Genomic DNA, 16,028 nt, shown 5'->3' on the forward strand with positions numbered 1-16,028 from the left:
CATTCAGACTCCTCTAAAAACAGAGTTTCTGTTCCAGTCTCAGCACAGAAGTGGCTCTGGCAAAGCCTTTAAAATTCCACCATCCCCAGAGGAGAAGGATGCAGCATCTTCACAATAAAGACTGGCCTGCTAGTTAACCTTCTCCTGAGATTCTCCCTTTTACCTTCATGAACTGTTTAAAAAAAAGTATCCTTAAAAAAATTTTTGTAACCCTCCCCAGTAAAAACTATAATTGTAAAATATATATATATTTTCTCAGTCTTTTAAAGATCAAGATTTCTGTTAAATTTTTCCAAGACAGTTGAGTTTGTGTGTTCAAATATCCACTGCTGTGTTGGCAATGAAGGATTGCAGCTATTCATAAAGATCTTGCGGTCGCTCTCACTGCAGTCCATACAGCTGCTGCTTACTGGGTGGTAGAGGGTCTTGTCCTGGAGAAGAGAAATTTGACATGAGGTGGCTAAGCAGAGAAGCAAAGCTGCTTTAAATCCAACAGAAAGAAGTCTTAAAAACCAAGGCAAGCTGCTTTGTTACTCAGGTGTATCTGAAGAAGTTCTTCCACACATAACTGGTTGGCAAGCGTCAGGGTCCATTCCTACCCCTTGCAACAGATCCAGCCCAATCCTCACACCTGCAGTCCTGACAGCCTGGGATGCTCAAAAGCTATGTCTGAAGCCAGGTTCTCCAGCCTACAGGCTCACACCCTGCTGCAGGCACTCCACAGCACAGTACATGCAGATTGCAAGGCCTAGGCCAGGACGTTTAGTCAAGAATTCACTTACCTGTTGCCCACAAAAGCATTGCTTGGTAGGAGGATGAATAAATCCTTATCTACTTTCAGCATATCTTCTAGGACTCAGAACAAATAAACACAGCACACCTCTCTGCAAACAGGTTTTGCAGGGGTGTTGCATCACCTCAGCGCCAGCTGTGGACAGGACTGCAAGGAGTGTCCTTCTGCTTAGCAAGCCCTGGAGAAGCGGCCGTCACCATTTCTAAGCAGTGGAAGAGGGGAGTCACCTCTTTCTAATCAAGAGTAATTAATGGCACAATGACAACAGGCTGCCCACAGATTCTCTTATTGCAGCTACGTGAACAGAAGAATAAAACATAAGCGGTGACATTTTAAGGAAACTTAAGTGCCTGCAGGCAATTTGACACCTTAAGTGAGCACAAGCATATGCACGCGTGTGCATACACACACACACACACAGACTCACTTTTCGGTATCTCCAGAGCTGGTTCCCCTTCATTCCATGACAGTCATAGAGCGTCACAGGGCTGCTGTGGGAAATGGCATCAAAACAGAACTTCTTGGTGTGCTGGGGATCCCCGGGACGGATGTCTTCTCTCCAGCTGAACGTGAATACCTGTCAGGACAAACAGGACCCTCAGGACGGCTGGTAGTGGGCACGGTGCTTTCTCCAGCAGAATGACGTTCCCTTCTTTGCCCACAGGGTGGGGATGGCTTCAGGGAAAGGACAGTATCTTCTAGAGAAAAACTACTGCCACCTCTGGGGACAGGCACTGCTGACTAGGGGAGTCTAACAGCTACCCCGTGGACTGCCACACAGCATGCTAAATGAGACCGTGCTGCTGCAAACAGCCATGCTAGTTAGCTTGGGTACTAATAGCAGCTTTAAATGCCTCTGCAATGCAGACATACATCATGGATTAAGTGAGCAGCTGACCAATTACAGCACTTCACAGCTAGCAAAAAAAGCCGAGAGCTACAGGAGCTCTGAGTTAACACTGGCAGTAAACACCCGAGTCTGCCCAGGCAGCCTGCAGTCACCTTGAGAGCAGCCTGTCCCACACCTTCACCTTGAGAGAAGCCTGTCCCACACCTTCTGGGACAAGAGACCAGGAGCCCACGGCTCCCCACCCTACTTCACCAGAGCGTCAGAAGGGCAAACACTAGGGCAATGCTTCTTGGTGCCTCTTCTACTGACCCTGCAATGATCTCTCAGCACTTTCAGGTGCAATGAAAGGAGGGATACTACAGAAAAGACGATAAAGGCTTTTAGCTCTAGTAATTAGGCACAACCTATGCCTGGCAATGCTGTGGCCTTGATGAAAGCTGCCAGATGCCAGCACTCATGGCCTGGAAATCCCTGAGCCACATGGTGGCACCATGGGTGAAGAGTCGGAGGAAGTACCACCACATGCATGCTCTGCTCCTTGCCCGGCCCCTGTGGCATCTGCTTTTGGCCACAGCTTGAGACCGTAGCGTGGTCAAACTGCATCTTCAGCCTGGTGATCATGGCCTGGCTCATGACATGTTTTAAAGATCACAGGACTGGATCCCACAAAAGATAAACTTGTTTAAAGGCAGGCACCGCTGCCAAGCTTTTCCTTTCTGCTTTGACAAGTGTCCCCTGTGACCAGCACTAGCCAAGGTGGTTCTGCAGGGCTACTAGTCAGCACATGCCCCTCTCAGTCCCCAAGGGGAAGCGCTGTTCTGGGGGCTCCTTTTGGAGCCAGGTAGAGGACAGTGCTCTCCTCAGAGAGATCTCATGGGCCACTAAGAAAGACCAATAATGAGGGTGCTACTATTCCAAGCAGTGTGGCCAAAAACTTTTGCACAAAGAAGCTACTTCGTTTCTGTCTCTCTCTTAATCCTCTCCTGGGGGAGAAATTACCACAATCATTTAGGCTCCATGCTCCACAGAAGTTCGAAACAGGTTCTCCTCCTAAACATAAGCCAACACTAATTGTGTCAGATCCTCCTGACACTACAGAAGCTTAGTTTCAGACTGTGCCCAAGTAAATTGGTTTTGTTTCTAGTTTTCATGCATCAAAATTGATATGCAATAACCCTCTGTCTCCTACTATTGAAACCATTCCCCCTGAAGAGTTATGCATGGCTCTGTAATAGAGGCATTGTTTTCTTGATCTTTTCTCAGCTCTGCTGCTACAGTTTAGACAAACTAATATTTCCCTCCCTTCTGTTACAATAAAGCTGTCGTTTCTGGCACCTTATATGTTGAGAGGGTGAATCTATAGCCTGGCTGGTTTCATCTCTCTCCAGCAATGGTTGGGTGTTTATAATGCATTTGCCTCCTGTCAGAAGTATGATAGTAAGTGGTTATTGAATGCTCCTGCAGGTTCATTAATATGCATGATGCTCCTCTATCACTTCTTTCAGCACAACCTTTGAAGTTAATATTCACTTTGTTACATATTACAGCTGCCTTGTTACTGGTTTATTATTTTGGCATATTGTTTTCTTGTGCTCTCTTTTGTTTGCTCTAAGAACTTCAAAGCAGAGGTAAAGGCTCTGCACAAAGTCTGCCAGGCTCCAGGCCCTGCAACAGGCCCAAGCCACATTCTGCTACAAGCCCATCAAGTATAAATAGCACATGAGCCTAGGGGTGCCCAGCACCCTCTGTTCACCTGACCGAGTTCTACAATGGCCTTCCTTCTCAAACATTGGTTCTTATAACTTCTCCCTACACAAATTCATTTAGGGACTGTTACCTGCACGTTGTTCCATGCTGCCTCTCCTCTGTCCTTCACGCAGTTTTCCAGCCTCAGTGGGGACCCCAGGGCTCCGTGCTTAGTATCCACACACAGTCCAGTTCCTACATTGCGTATCTGAAATAGTAAATTAGTCACTGAATCTCCTACTCTTGCCAAGTGACAAGAAAGAAGGCTTAAATTGCCTCAAAGAGTGGCAGTATTTGTATTAAGACAGTTTTAAGATTCCTCATTGAACTACATATCTGAGCTGGCAGACAACAGCTAGAAGAAAGCATAGGAACTCAGAGTGGGACGCACAGCCAGCTGTACAATAACCTCCAGGACACAAAACCCATTAGCTAGGGCTGCAAAGCCTACTATGTCGTTGTATGTAACAATCCACGACTTCACTCCTGGGGTGATTCTTTTCCCAGAGCACAGCTGACTTCCAGAAACAGGGCTGGTTTTCCTGGCTTTCAGATGGGAAAGCTAAGGAGCAGAGTAGCTCAATACAGCTGTGTAGCCCTTTGGAAAGAAAAGATTTCAACTATTCCTCAGCTGCCACCTTTCTCTTGTCCTCCCTGTTGGCAAGTTCTGCCTTCTACTAAACATGCAAGGTGCAGAACAAGCCAAGTCTATTCTTTTTGTAGCTGTGCAGTAATGGAAATGGCTGCCTCACTGCTGCCTTTGATCAGCCAACATAATGGTAGAGGAGTTCTGGCCTTTGAAACCTCTCACGCAGGATCTTTAAACACTCGCTTGCCACCTTCCAGCAAACCGGTGCCAGAGCACATGGGTCAGGCAGCTTCAAAAACCCAAACCGCAGCCTGTTGGCCCACTGCAGATTCCAGAGTACAAACTTGCCTCTCCCCAGGCAGCTGCTGGAGGCTCCACTGGTGGGTAAAACTTCGGCAAGTCCCACGCGACCTCGTTCATGAACCACTTGAAGCTTTTGCAGTTGAGGTTGTTGCGAAGTTCCTTCTGAGCTGCGACGTCCCCTGCAGAAAGATGCCGGTACTCTGGTCTGCGCTGGTATATGTACTCTGCATATTCGTCCATCCACACCTCAGCCACCCGCTTCAAGTTCTGTGTGGGTAACAGTCACGGGTGAAAACGAGAGGAAAAAAACACCTGAGAACACTCTGCACAAACTGCTGACATGAGCATTCAGAACAGCTCTTGTGTTTTTGCTCAGAAAGGATTTTCATTCACATCCACTCTTCCTCTCCAGCTTCAGGACAAAGATTATTTTTAACATTCTCTAGTTCTGAGGGACTTTTAGAAAGATATTTTCAGCTGAGGTCAAATCAGAATCCTGGCACTTGGCCATTATATCTTGTTCCTTGTGGCTAAGAAAAACTACATTAATCAAAAGTTGGGTTTTTTCCTTTTTTTTTGTAAGGAAGCCAGTCAGAAAATGATGCTGGTAAATACCAGTGGACATTCAAAAGTCCCTGACAAAAAGCTGCTTTCTTAAATCCTTCTTATTGCATCTTTTATATCCATCTAGGAATGGGATTTGCAGTACTCCCTTCTAGAAACCTCCAGTTCAGAATATTCTTTCTTACCACTATTTTTCCATTTTTTTGGGTAAAAAGCTGTTTAAGAGAAACTCTGAGATACCGCAGGAATATGGAATTTTCAGATGATGACCCTTCAGAACAGAAGCAAAGGGTTTACTTCCAGGCAGCAGTATATTTCAGGTATCACTGTAAAGCTTAATGCATGCCACAATTCCAGGGCGGCAACGAACACCACCCCCTCAAGATACCCGCCCTACTGCTTATCACAACCCAGCCAAGAGACCGTTGGACCCTGGACTGTGCTTTGTCAACATCAGGGATGTTCTCGGTGCCACACACCAACGTGCCATGTACAGTCATGACTTCAGTGACCCAGCAGCACTGCCCGCCTTGCATGAAGGTGGCCAGTCCAGCAGTGGTCATTGACTACCGAGAAACCTGGGATGTTAGGAATGAGCAGCATGCTGACCCTGCCCCAAATGCGGCCTATGCACAACAAGGGCAGGAGTTCCCCTCAAGGTGACTGTATGATCTCAGATGCCAAGAAATGGCCCTCTTATACCTGTCTGCCATCTCCTTTCAGCACTGTGGGAGTATGCAGGAGCCAAATATGGAATCAAAAGAAATACAGCTCCTTCCTGAAGAGATGGCACAGACAGGAGAGCACTCTCTCGCTCTGACAAGTCATTGCTGGGCTGACTAATAAATCCAAATCTATAACTAGGGTGATGCTATTAAACTGGCAAACATTTTAACACTGTGCAAGCCATAAGACTGCAGAACAGCAGGGTACCTTTTTGTGGCTTTTTAGTTTTGCAGCCTTCCTGCTCCTGTGATTTTTTTCTCCCACCAGAGGGCAATGCAATCCCTTCTCAACTGGAAATTAACTGGAGAAACCTAGTCCATGAGAGGCAAAAGCTCTTTCCTCTTTGGGCTACACTAGATTAAGAAATAAGACGGCACAGAACATTCCATTGTGGAAAATTACAGCGTGCTCATTCGGTGGTCTGTGATGCTTGAAGTTGAGAGGTCTTTCAATCACCAAAACACAATCATCATGCTGAAGCCTGCTGCTCTTGGAGAGCACAGCTATAAAATGACTGAAGTATTGCACAAATAAAGCCATAACTTGTTTTTATTGGTGATTCCATAGCCAGCGTCTGATCGCAAAGTCCCTTCCCAACACCTAGCAATGGCTGACGTCTGGAGCAAGGCAGCTGTCCACACACGAGTCTGCAGCTCCCCTAGGCTCTCTTGCCTTCGTGCTGAACATCCACCACTGCAAAACTGCTCAGTTTGGCCACTGTACAAGTACAATTGAGGGACTACAAAGCCTACATTTGCCTCTCATCGTGGGGTGAAAGCAGACAACAGCACGGTCACACTGCAGTCAGTGGGGAATGCCATTGCCACTTACTCTTGCCAGGCTGACTCCCGTTGGAACCTTGTACGGAACATATTTTCTGTAGATATGACCAACTCTAGAGCAAGGGATGTCCTCCATGCGACCTCCACACATCCAAACCTGTGGAACAGCAGAGAAACACATTTACTCTTGGTTATATGCGGAAAAAAGAATAAGAAAAAGAAAGGCTTTCAAATAATGAAAAAGCTTAACCCAGATTTTTTACTTTAAAGTACACTCTCCCAAATATTCTTCCCTCCTTGCCTTAGTCTCAAATTCTGTAACTACCCGCTTAGAGGCATGCAGCCAGCCTTGATTTAGCACAAGTGCTATCAAGCCCAACATCTAAACAGTTCAATTTTGCATTCTTTTGAGAAAAGAACAGAAAAAAAAAAAATCAAGCACCCAGAGAACAGCACACATCCCACTTTAAATTGATACATGTTATTACAGCAATAGTAACCACAATAGTTAAACTGGACTGCCACGTCAGACCTGGGTGTGGGTTGTGTAACGTAAGGCCATCTCTGTAGTACGGGACACGTGTTATGCAAAACACTCCAGGGAATTCATGAGCCTGTTCAAGTGCCAGAAACCAGAAGAAACTGCTACTTTTTCCTGTGGTTATCACTGCTCTCATATGGTTTCCACTGCTGACATGCACTCATTGCTTTTGCAGCCTTACAATTAAGTAGAAATCCCTGCCTGGTGAAAACATAAGTAGCTTTAAATAAAAACCCTCAGAAAGTCACTGGAACACACTGCTAGTTGAAGACAACTACCTTGATGCTTGGTTAATGTCTAGATTAGGCCGAGAAGTTTCCTTCCCCATCTGGGAAGACTTCACTCTGTGCCAACACTCTGCAACGCCTTTGTTTTATTCCTTATTTATAGCATGGATGTAATCATTTTGTCCAAGTGAAACCAAAGGAAATGTTCTCTGAACCACACAATCTACTTCATTAGGTTTAAGAAATATATTCATACGTGCTTCCCAGAGATATCTAATGAATAATTAAAGAAAAAGTATCCTTCAGTATGCAAAACAAATGACTTCCTGAATTCTTGAAGCAAGACACCATCTTGCCCTTCATTTTGTCCCCAGATCTTATGCTAATGCCCCAAAGGCAGCGGTATTTAAGAAGGTCCACTGGTGCTGCAGGCTGATGCAGTGTTCTTGATCCCTCTATTCGCTGTGGATAATTTGAGCCACCGCAGTTCACTGTACAATGAGCTTAGTCAACAGCTTCACACATAGCAGGCAATTCCATTAATATTCTACAGTGACAATATTAAATACTCAGCTCGGAAGAGAAATATTTGGCCAAGGCTGCTGCATAATTATTAGTTCTGACACTAAAGTCCTCTGGAGTTTCAGCTCTGTCTACTGGCCCTAATAATTACAGTCATTTGCTGACTGCGTATAACTTAACGGAGGTTGGTTGCTCTCAGTTAGAGGAATATTTTTCACAGGCAACTTCTAAAGTTCAAGGTACTTAATTACATGTAGTTATGGTGAGAGAGACAAGGAGAAAGTTGACAAACACTCCTGCTACAGAATTCCATTCCTTTTGTCCCTGCTATGTCTTGAGAGGCTGGTACAGAAGAGATGAAGAAGAAAAAAGAAACTAGCACTCAGCTTCTGTGAAGTTTCTAGTGGAATTAGAAATGCTTCTTAGTCTGTAGCTGCTGCTTTTTGTGGCAGAGAGCCACAGTGCGATTTCTCTGCTAGAAAATTAACAGGTAGACTGCGAAAACAAGAATTTGGAGATGTTTTGTGTTTCTGTGACAGAAATGGTTTGTGCAAGGCTGTAAGAACTGCAACAGATCTGGGAACTATAAAAAACTGCAGTTACAGCGAAGAAGCCTAGAGCTCAGTCGCACAGACACACGCACTCCTCGACAACCCCCCCTCTTACCCTGCCTGCTGCACCCTGCATCGCGAAAGCCCTGCCGGCTCACAAGCCGCTGCCTTTTAGCGCGACACAAGCCTGAATGAAAACACCGGCGTGTTATCCTTGCTGCCTGCTCACAGGATGCCTCGCCTGCCCCCATCTCTAAGGCTCAGTCCGGTCACCGTGAGAACACATCTCCTCTGGAAGCATGACTTCCCTGAGGAACGTGAGGAACAGACCCCTGCAGTCCCTACGTGGCTGGAGAGGAGAGCCCTGTCCTTGCACTGCAGCTCTTGTGAAGCACTAACACAGACAGCACTTCTCCACCGAGAGGCACGCTGGAGAGGCAGGGGTATGGGCAGCTAGACAGAACTGGTGTGTTGGGCCAAGAGCTCTGAGCTGGTACAAGACTCCAGGCAAAAAAGATGACATTGCAGGTAATGATATGATAAAAAAAGCTACTTAACTGAGTTACTGAACAGGTAACATCTAAGATCAGTTTCTCGCGCTTTTTTCCTAATCATGCTGTAAAATATTTACTCCCAAGTGATGCTGCAATTACCAGTGCTGCATGGAGGCAATGGAAATCTTCCTAAATCTTGCTAGCAGAGCTCAGTGACCCTTTCAAGGTACTTTGCCAACTCAGTGCCTTTTTAACATTGTCTCATGCTGCAAGTGACGGTATGGCACTTGCAGTACAAATCTAATTTTAAAAGCATGCTTTCCATTCATTCATTGCTGCTTTGATTTATTTTATTAGTGAGCTTCTTTGTGTGGTGACAGAACTCATTACAACCTCCATAAAGACAATTACCAGTCCTTATCTATAAAACTGGAAGAAGGGGGAGAGGGAAAGAGCGTGACATGCATTGGTAAAACACAGCTAACAAAAGCATTAGAAAGCTAGAGTTAAAGGTCAGGGGAATCGCATCCAAGGGTCTGTCAAGGAATAACTGCAAGTGAAGCAAACCCAAAATAGCTGTGTGCTAGCTGAGAGAATGCTTCCGCCCAGTTAGCGATATTTGGTTGTTTTTAAACAAGGGCACAGTTCACAGGCGTGACACACCAGAACTTACCCTGCTCGAAATGCAGCGCTGCCGAACAGCTGAAACAGCGCTGTTCTGTGGGGCAGCACCTTGTGCCTTCCCAGGGACACTGACTGTCACTGTGTTCTCCTTAGGCCAGGGGAGCCGGCTGCTTCTTGTTGTTGTTGTTGTTTTACAGAAGGGTGAGATGGTGCCTCACCTCCCTGGCTGACATAACAGCAAACATCAGAGCCTGAACTTGACGCACTTAATTTCAATCAGCCATTTACTAGAACGCGGTCCGAACAAGAATTAAAGCTGGTCAGGCAGGCTGTGCTTTATACAACGATCTAATCAGATCTCATTAGGAGAGAACAGGAAATGTCTCTTCCTCCTCAGGCACAATTTTACCAATCTACATTTTAAGCTAAGAATTTAGCAGCTGACAGATCTGCTAGAATTAAGACGAAAACCTGGCTACACTGAGGTCAATGGACATACTGCAACAGATTTTTCTAAGGCCACAATCTCACCCTAATAATAAAACCATATACAAGGGAAGTAAAATAATACCACTGGTGATACAATACTTCCACCTTCTCAGTGGCCTGGAGAGCTGTAACTGCATATTCATAAAGCAACTCAAGAGCCTTTTACTCAGCTTGTGTGCTATGAAAGCACAAGATAATATGCCACCTATTCTCTACATGGGAATGTTATGCTGATCCAATTCCCTTTCTGCCATTTCAGAGAACAATGTCACGTAAGACAGCTGAACCTCTCCTCTCAGACATACAATACAACACCGCAGTTGGTGTGTGAACACAAATTATCTGGGTATACAAGGTTTATGGTTTCCAAAGACTGCACCATGATGAGCCAATGCTTCCCAAGAGAAGGAAAACACACAAAGGAGAGTCAAGCCTTGAAAAGAAAGCTGCTTCTGCAAGCTGCCACAGAAATAAAGACCACGGGATGGACCAAGGGAGAGAAGCTGGCTTCTTGTCTGAGCACACGCTGAAAGGCGGGAAGAAAAGGGCACAGTGGATAAGTCAAGGGGGTTCTCTGCATAACGAGGTAGCTGAGAGAAGGAAAGCAAGGGCAACCAATAATTTAGGAAAATCATAATCCTCTGTATTATAAGCATCAGCTGCTGTTGCAGCTGGGACTTACTGCTCTATAAAAGATTAAGGTAGCTCAAAAGGCACTGGGATCTATGTGTTTGCACAACGCCTTCTCTCACATAACATACAGCAGCATGGCCCCTCCTTACCGTCTGGAGCATTTTAGAGTAATGATAGCACTCTCAAATAATCACATTTCAGAGAGTGGAGGGGTCCACTTTCCTGCTGCTGCTTGGTGGGAGGCTACTCTGGAACGTGAACCAAGCACATAGGGTGAACAGAGCCCAAAAATTCAAGTCAATGGTCTGAAACTGATCTCTGCATCACCAGATAGGAAGGGAGAAAGAAGCCACCCTGTACTGCAGCTGAGAGCCTTAGAATTAAGCAGCATGTGCTGGCTCAAAAAAAAACACACACAAAAAAAGCAGCAGAATGCCCGGACTGTTTCAGTGTGGGCAAATGTGAGCTGCTGGGAAGTGGTGTGAGAATGTGCCTGGAATAAGCAGTGGAGGCTCACAATCAGCACTAACTTCAGCGATACAACTAGAAATGCTGTCAGAAGTGATCCCTTGGCAGCTGCACCGTAACTACACACCTGCCAGGAGGCCAGTGGCAAAACGTGAATCGGAAATGTGCTGCTGACACAGGGCAAAGGAGATGCATGCATTAGATATGTAAACAGAAGCTGTGGAGCACTTGTTGCCTGTTTTCCAACAAATCCATGTTTTATGCTATGGAAATCAGGAGAAGCAATCCATGTTGATGCTTTGGGAAAAGGATCTGGAAAAATGCAATGATCTAAGATCACCAGAGTAAATGCAGTGGATGTTTCCTGTTGCTGAAGCAAGGAGTAAAGCCCATGAGTACAGCCCATCTCTTTTGCTTTCCCCTCAATTATTCTTTACAAGGCAACTGTCGATATGGCTTGTTTGCACCAAGCCCTTTGAATTTTATGAAGGCTTTACAATCTCTAAATTACAAGACAAACATTTCTAAAACTGAAATGATCTATCACCTAGCGAGGGGCATTCCAGATTCTCACTCTTTGCTCTTCAAGTACAATGTACAATTAAAGGATTGAGAATCACATTGCTCAAGATCTGAGGTACAAAGTACATCTCTATTTATGCCTATACAAGTCAGAGACATCACTTTTTCCTCTTCTGTTTTCCCATACCCAAAAAATCAGAGACTATATATTTATGGAAGAGAGGCGTGAAGCAGTTTAGTCAAGATTATGTAAGCCAAACAGAATAGAAGCCACAAAAATACTGGCAAAGAGGCAACATGATCACAAATAAAACAGCACAGATAAGTGCTGTACAAAGTAGCATTTGCAGAAAGGAACAGTTTAAATGCTTCATATATACCACACTCTGAATTAAATACATTTATCTCAAAGAAAATGAAGTGGTTATGTAGGCAGCAGAATGTGGGTATTTGTTGAGTATGCAGGAGCATTCAGAAAATCAGAGCTATTAAGCTGTGTTTAGAAGAGGAAAGACACATTGGCACTTTGGGTAAAGTATTCAATTTTGCTCACATCATTGCAGAAAGATGCAAAAGAGCAGGAAAAAGTAAGAGAGGAGAGACACAGAAGTGACGCTCCAAAAACAAAAACAACCCCCCAAACTCACTGAAGTCCATTGAACAGAGAAACTATGGCTGTAGAGTTAGGAGCAGCAGAAAGGAAAGGTGAGAAGTGCCACACAGAAATAGCTGTGCATGCTTGTTTCCCTTTTCTCCAAAATACGAGAATGCACGCAAAGGTCAGCATCTGGTAATCCCCTGAGATGGGGGAGAACGGTTCTGACACCCCGCAGACTGGAGCATTCTGCAAGCGCCGTTCATGAAAAAATGAGGCTCATTTGAACAAGTACAATGCCTGCAACTAAAATTCAAGACTGCAATCGTCCTGTGGCATCTGATGACGACCAGAAATAGGAAGACTCCTGACCTGTAGAAGTACTGGGTTACAGGCACTGAGCTATTCTGGATACACCCCGATCAAGAGAAGGAAGAAGCACATGCTTTCTGCTTCAATATGGAACAGATAGATTGACTCCTTCATTTCTAATCTAGAAATTTGTTTCAAGGGATTGAGAAGACCCAGAAAACTACAAGCGAGCAATTAGGGTTGGAAAATTTGTTTCTAATTTAAAGTTCACCTCATTTTTTTTGTCCCTCCAGTATACTAGGTTTTCTAGTGATGTTTGGTGTACACATCTCACACAGGGAACAAGGCTTCTATTAATAGAGTTTGATCCATCCTCCGGCTAAATGTTTTCTGAGGTGCTAAACACTGATGGTTTCTCTGCTGGCTTCCCTTCAGCCTGAAAGCTTCTCCTCAGAAGGAAGTAAAGCCAGCTGATGACAGAAATACATATGATCTCAAAACAGAAAGGCAAGAGGCTCCTAAATAAACTTGTTTGTTTCCAGTCTCTCGGCAACAGAGCCCTGGATTTTAAAATAAAGGCAAAAAACTGTAAAGCACAGTCCATACATGGCCAAAAAAGAATATCTTAAGGGAAACAAAAAGAAAAGTACTCCTGGTCAGGCTAGAGAAGGCCACATCTGATGCAATGGATCAAAGACCAGCAGTACAAAAGAGTACTGGCATCCACAACTTCCAGGCACGGGAATGGATTCTTTCTTAAAGTCGGGCTGCAAATTTGGCAAACTTAGAATCTGAATTCCCGTTAGATAATAAATAATGTGAAAGCAGGTACCCCACGTCTAAACCCAGAGCTTTAAATTACTTGATGGTGCCCCTTTAACTACAACTAAAATCTCAGTCTGCTTCTAAAGGTAAAAACGTAGTCTAAGCTCGCCAGGAAATGTCAGAGATTCATAAATTCTATGAACAAACCTTCTATTCTTGCAATTCCAGCAAAATTATTAAATCTATCAGCCACAGATGAATGTATCAATTTATCTTAATTTCTGAAATACACTGAGCCTCTTTCAGTTAAAACTTCATTTTTCTGTTGCACAATGAAAGAAAAAAGGGGGTCTCTGCAGAGATTGATTAAAGCAAATTTATCCCTCCATAAATTACCATCTTTAGACTGAAATAAAACACAGTGTGTTTCATAGAGGATAAGCAAACAGATGAATGAAGTAGCCTTATTCCCTGCAGATCAAGCCGTGTGACCGTCTGCTGGGGCATTAGAGACAACGGGCTTGCCCAGCCACTGTCATCACTCTTGGAACCCAGCATTTTCAAAAAGGGCCAAGCAAAAGCAGCTGAATACTGCCACTGCCCCTCCTGCAGAGAATGACGTTGTCACACAATTTCATTACATGCAACACAAAGAACAAACAGTTCCAACTGCAATGACAACTCCAAAGAGGGGGTCCCCTGCCCCTCCCTTCCTGCTACCACTACAGAGGACAAGGGACCTCCAACATGACTTTATTAATAAGGTTTTTTTGTGAGCAAACAATGGAAGAAAATACATTGTCTTGAAAACAATGTCTCTTCTTCCATTGTTTGCCGTACAGCAGCACACGGTGTGTTTGTAAGGTAATATGGCTTGCTGAACGTAATTTCATATGCCTTTGAATTGCACAGAGGTATTGAGAATCAGCAATCTGTATTGTAAGAGATCAGTCTTGACTTGTTTGTCAGTGGAGACATGAGGAATTTTAGCTGCTGAAGATAAACTGTGCACTATGCTAGCATCGCCACCATCTTCCAGCTCCGTGCTGAGGTCAATTAGCTTCGTTCAGTGGCTTCCAGACACCTGTAAGATTATATATTCAACCTCTGAAAGAGAAACCACATGGTGGCCCAAACAGAGTTTAACGTAGAAATCTTTACTCAATTTGCTCCAAGCTACGGAAAGGACTCCCTCCACTGAAGAAAAGACTAGCAACTGTCTTCAGTAGTCTGAGACATTCCAGTGGGTTTCCTAGAATGGATTTCAGAGTGCCATACTCCAAGACAACACGGGCACCAGTGGTCTTTGTGGGTCACAGCGATTTGTTACTACTAGCAAGCATTTTTGGTTAGCTGGCTAATCTTATTTTAAAGCCCTTAACTGAACAGCTTGGTCATTCAGTAAATAACAGAACTGTCCCCAAGCCAGACAGATAATGATCTGAAGTCATTGCCAGCAACAGCGTTATTATTCTGATTGTTGAGGATTTCTTACAGGGTAATTAATAGTCGCAGTTCCTTGCAGCCAGGAGTCAGATGGATTGACTACAGACAGTAAGTTACTCTCATCTCTGGGAACCCAAGCTCAGGACTGAGGTACCCAACTGGGCAAAGACTGAACTGCCTGAATCCTCCTTCCCTCAAGGAGAGTATTTCATCATCTTGCCAGTACTAAGCAGCCTAACAGTCAGAGCGAGCTCCACACAAGCTGACTTTACCCTTGCTGCAAAGAGCGCATGCACCTGAAGGTGTGACACAGAATGGGGGGGGACAACCCAGCTAATTATGCCCCAGAACTGACCCTCACAAATGACTGGTCACATCATCACTGTTTCTGCTGTGTACTATCGTACTACTCCCAGCTCTTTCACCTTTAGTCACACGCAAAAGCAAGTACAAGATAGATCATTCACATTCTGCACCTCAGGACAATTCTTACTTTTCAAAACAAAAGTAATTTCCAGAGAACATAGCTCACCTTAAAGGATATTTCATACTGCTCTCCTCCCCATATCTCCAGACCTGCATCATACCCTCCCAGCTCCCAGAACCACTTTCTATCGACTGCAAACAGTCCTCCAGCCATTACAGGAGACCTTAAGGAAAAACCAGACTCCATATTACAAACACATTCAGAGATACAGATCTCTAGCTCAACATTTGAAAAACAAAGCAAGATTTGACAAATATTCTTTTTACCAGCCAATGTTCTGGGTGCCTCAGCAGCCCTGTTGGAACATCAAATGGTTGGTTTTGCATTATCTACTCATTTCCCCCTTGCAAATGAGGAGGACCAGACCAGGCTCCCTTCAGAACCAGTCAATGCCTCTCCTCCAAACAGGCAGAAGAGTTGACCATTAAGTGACAGGTCATAGCCTCTCCCAGAAAGACCCATGTGCTGCACATGTGGTGCTCCGTCTCAGTAGTACGATCAAGTCATTGAGCTTGACCTCAAAAAGTGTTTTGTTGGGGTTGTGGGTTTGGTTTTTTTTTTGAACACTGCAGAAGGACAGCAGAACTGTCTCAATGTTGGCAAGCACAGCAACAGCAGAACATAACTTGATCACAGATTTACTTCTGCAATGCACTGCAATCATCAAAATTGCTGTAATTATTCTGCTAGGTTTTCTTCTTCCCCCACCTGGAAATGACATACCAGCCGCCATTGGTTTGTTGTTTTTGGCAGAGCATTAGGGATACTAAGTTAAGTTTGAAAGATCTCAGTAATAAATGACCACATTAAATGTTACACATTACAGTTTTAAATGAAATGTTAACTTCTGCAGGAATTAAGGTGGCAAAAAATAGCAGTGAAAAGGACAGTGTTCATAGCTACTACACAATGCATTTCTTTTAAACCAACAAAGCAAGCAGCTGCCAAAAAGCAAGTAGCTTAACACCAGCTTCTGACTTTCACTACACTGAGGTGTAA

The 16,028-nt window shown here is 44.5% G+C and overlaps 1 protein-coding gene across 1 annotated transcript in view; it reads right to left on the bottom strand.

Moving 5' to 3' along the window:
• Positions 1-263: 263 nt before the first annotated feature.
• Positions 264-16,028, bottom strand: part of GALNT10 (polypeptide N-acetylgalactosaminyltransferase 10) — an 84,472-nt gene continuing 68,707 nt past the window's right edge. Inside the window, exons 7-12 of the mRNA XM_086470916.1 lie at positions 15,075-15,192; positions 6,403-6,510; positions 4,327-4,548; positions 3,481-3,597; positions 1,221-1,370; positions 264-431 (exon numbers count right to left, since the gene is read on the bottom strand). Of these exons, the coding sequence (XP_086327042.1) occupies positions 264-431; positions 1,221-1,370; positions 3,481-3,597; positions 4,327-4,548; positions 6,403-6,510; positions 15,075-15,192 (883 nt within the window). The remainder of the gene's footprint in view (positions 432-1,220; positions 1,371-3,480; positions 3,598-4,326; positions 4,549-6,402; positions 6,511-15,074; positions 15,193-16,028) is intronic.

This window comes from Leptosomus discolor, chromosome 10 (genome assembly GCF_034619465.1).
Source record: "Leptosomus discolor isolate bLepDis1 chromosome 10, bLepDis1.hap2, whole genome shotgun sequence".
In the NCBI taxonomy this organism is placed as follows: Eukaryota; Metazoa; Chordata; class Aves; order Leptosomiformes; family Leptosomidae; genus Leptosomus; species Leptosomus discolor.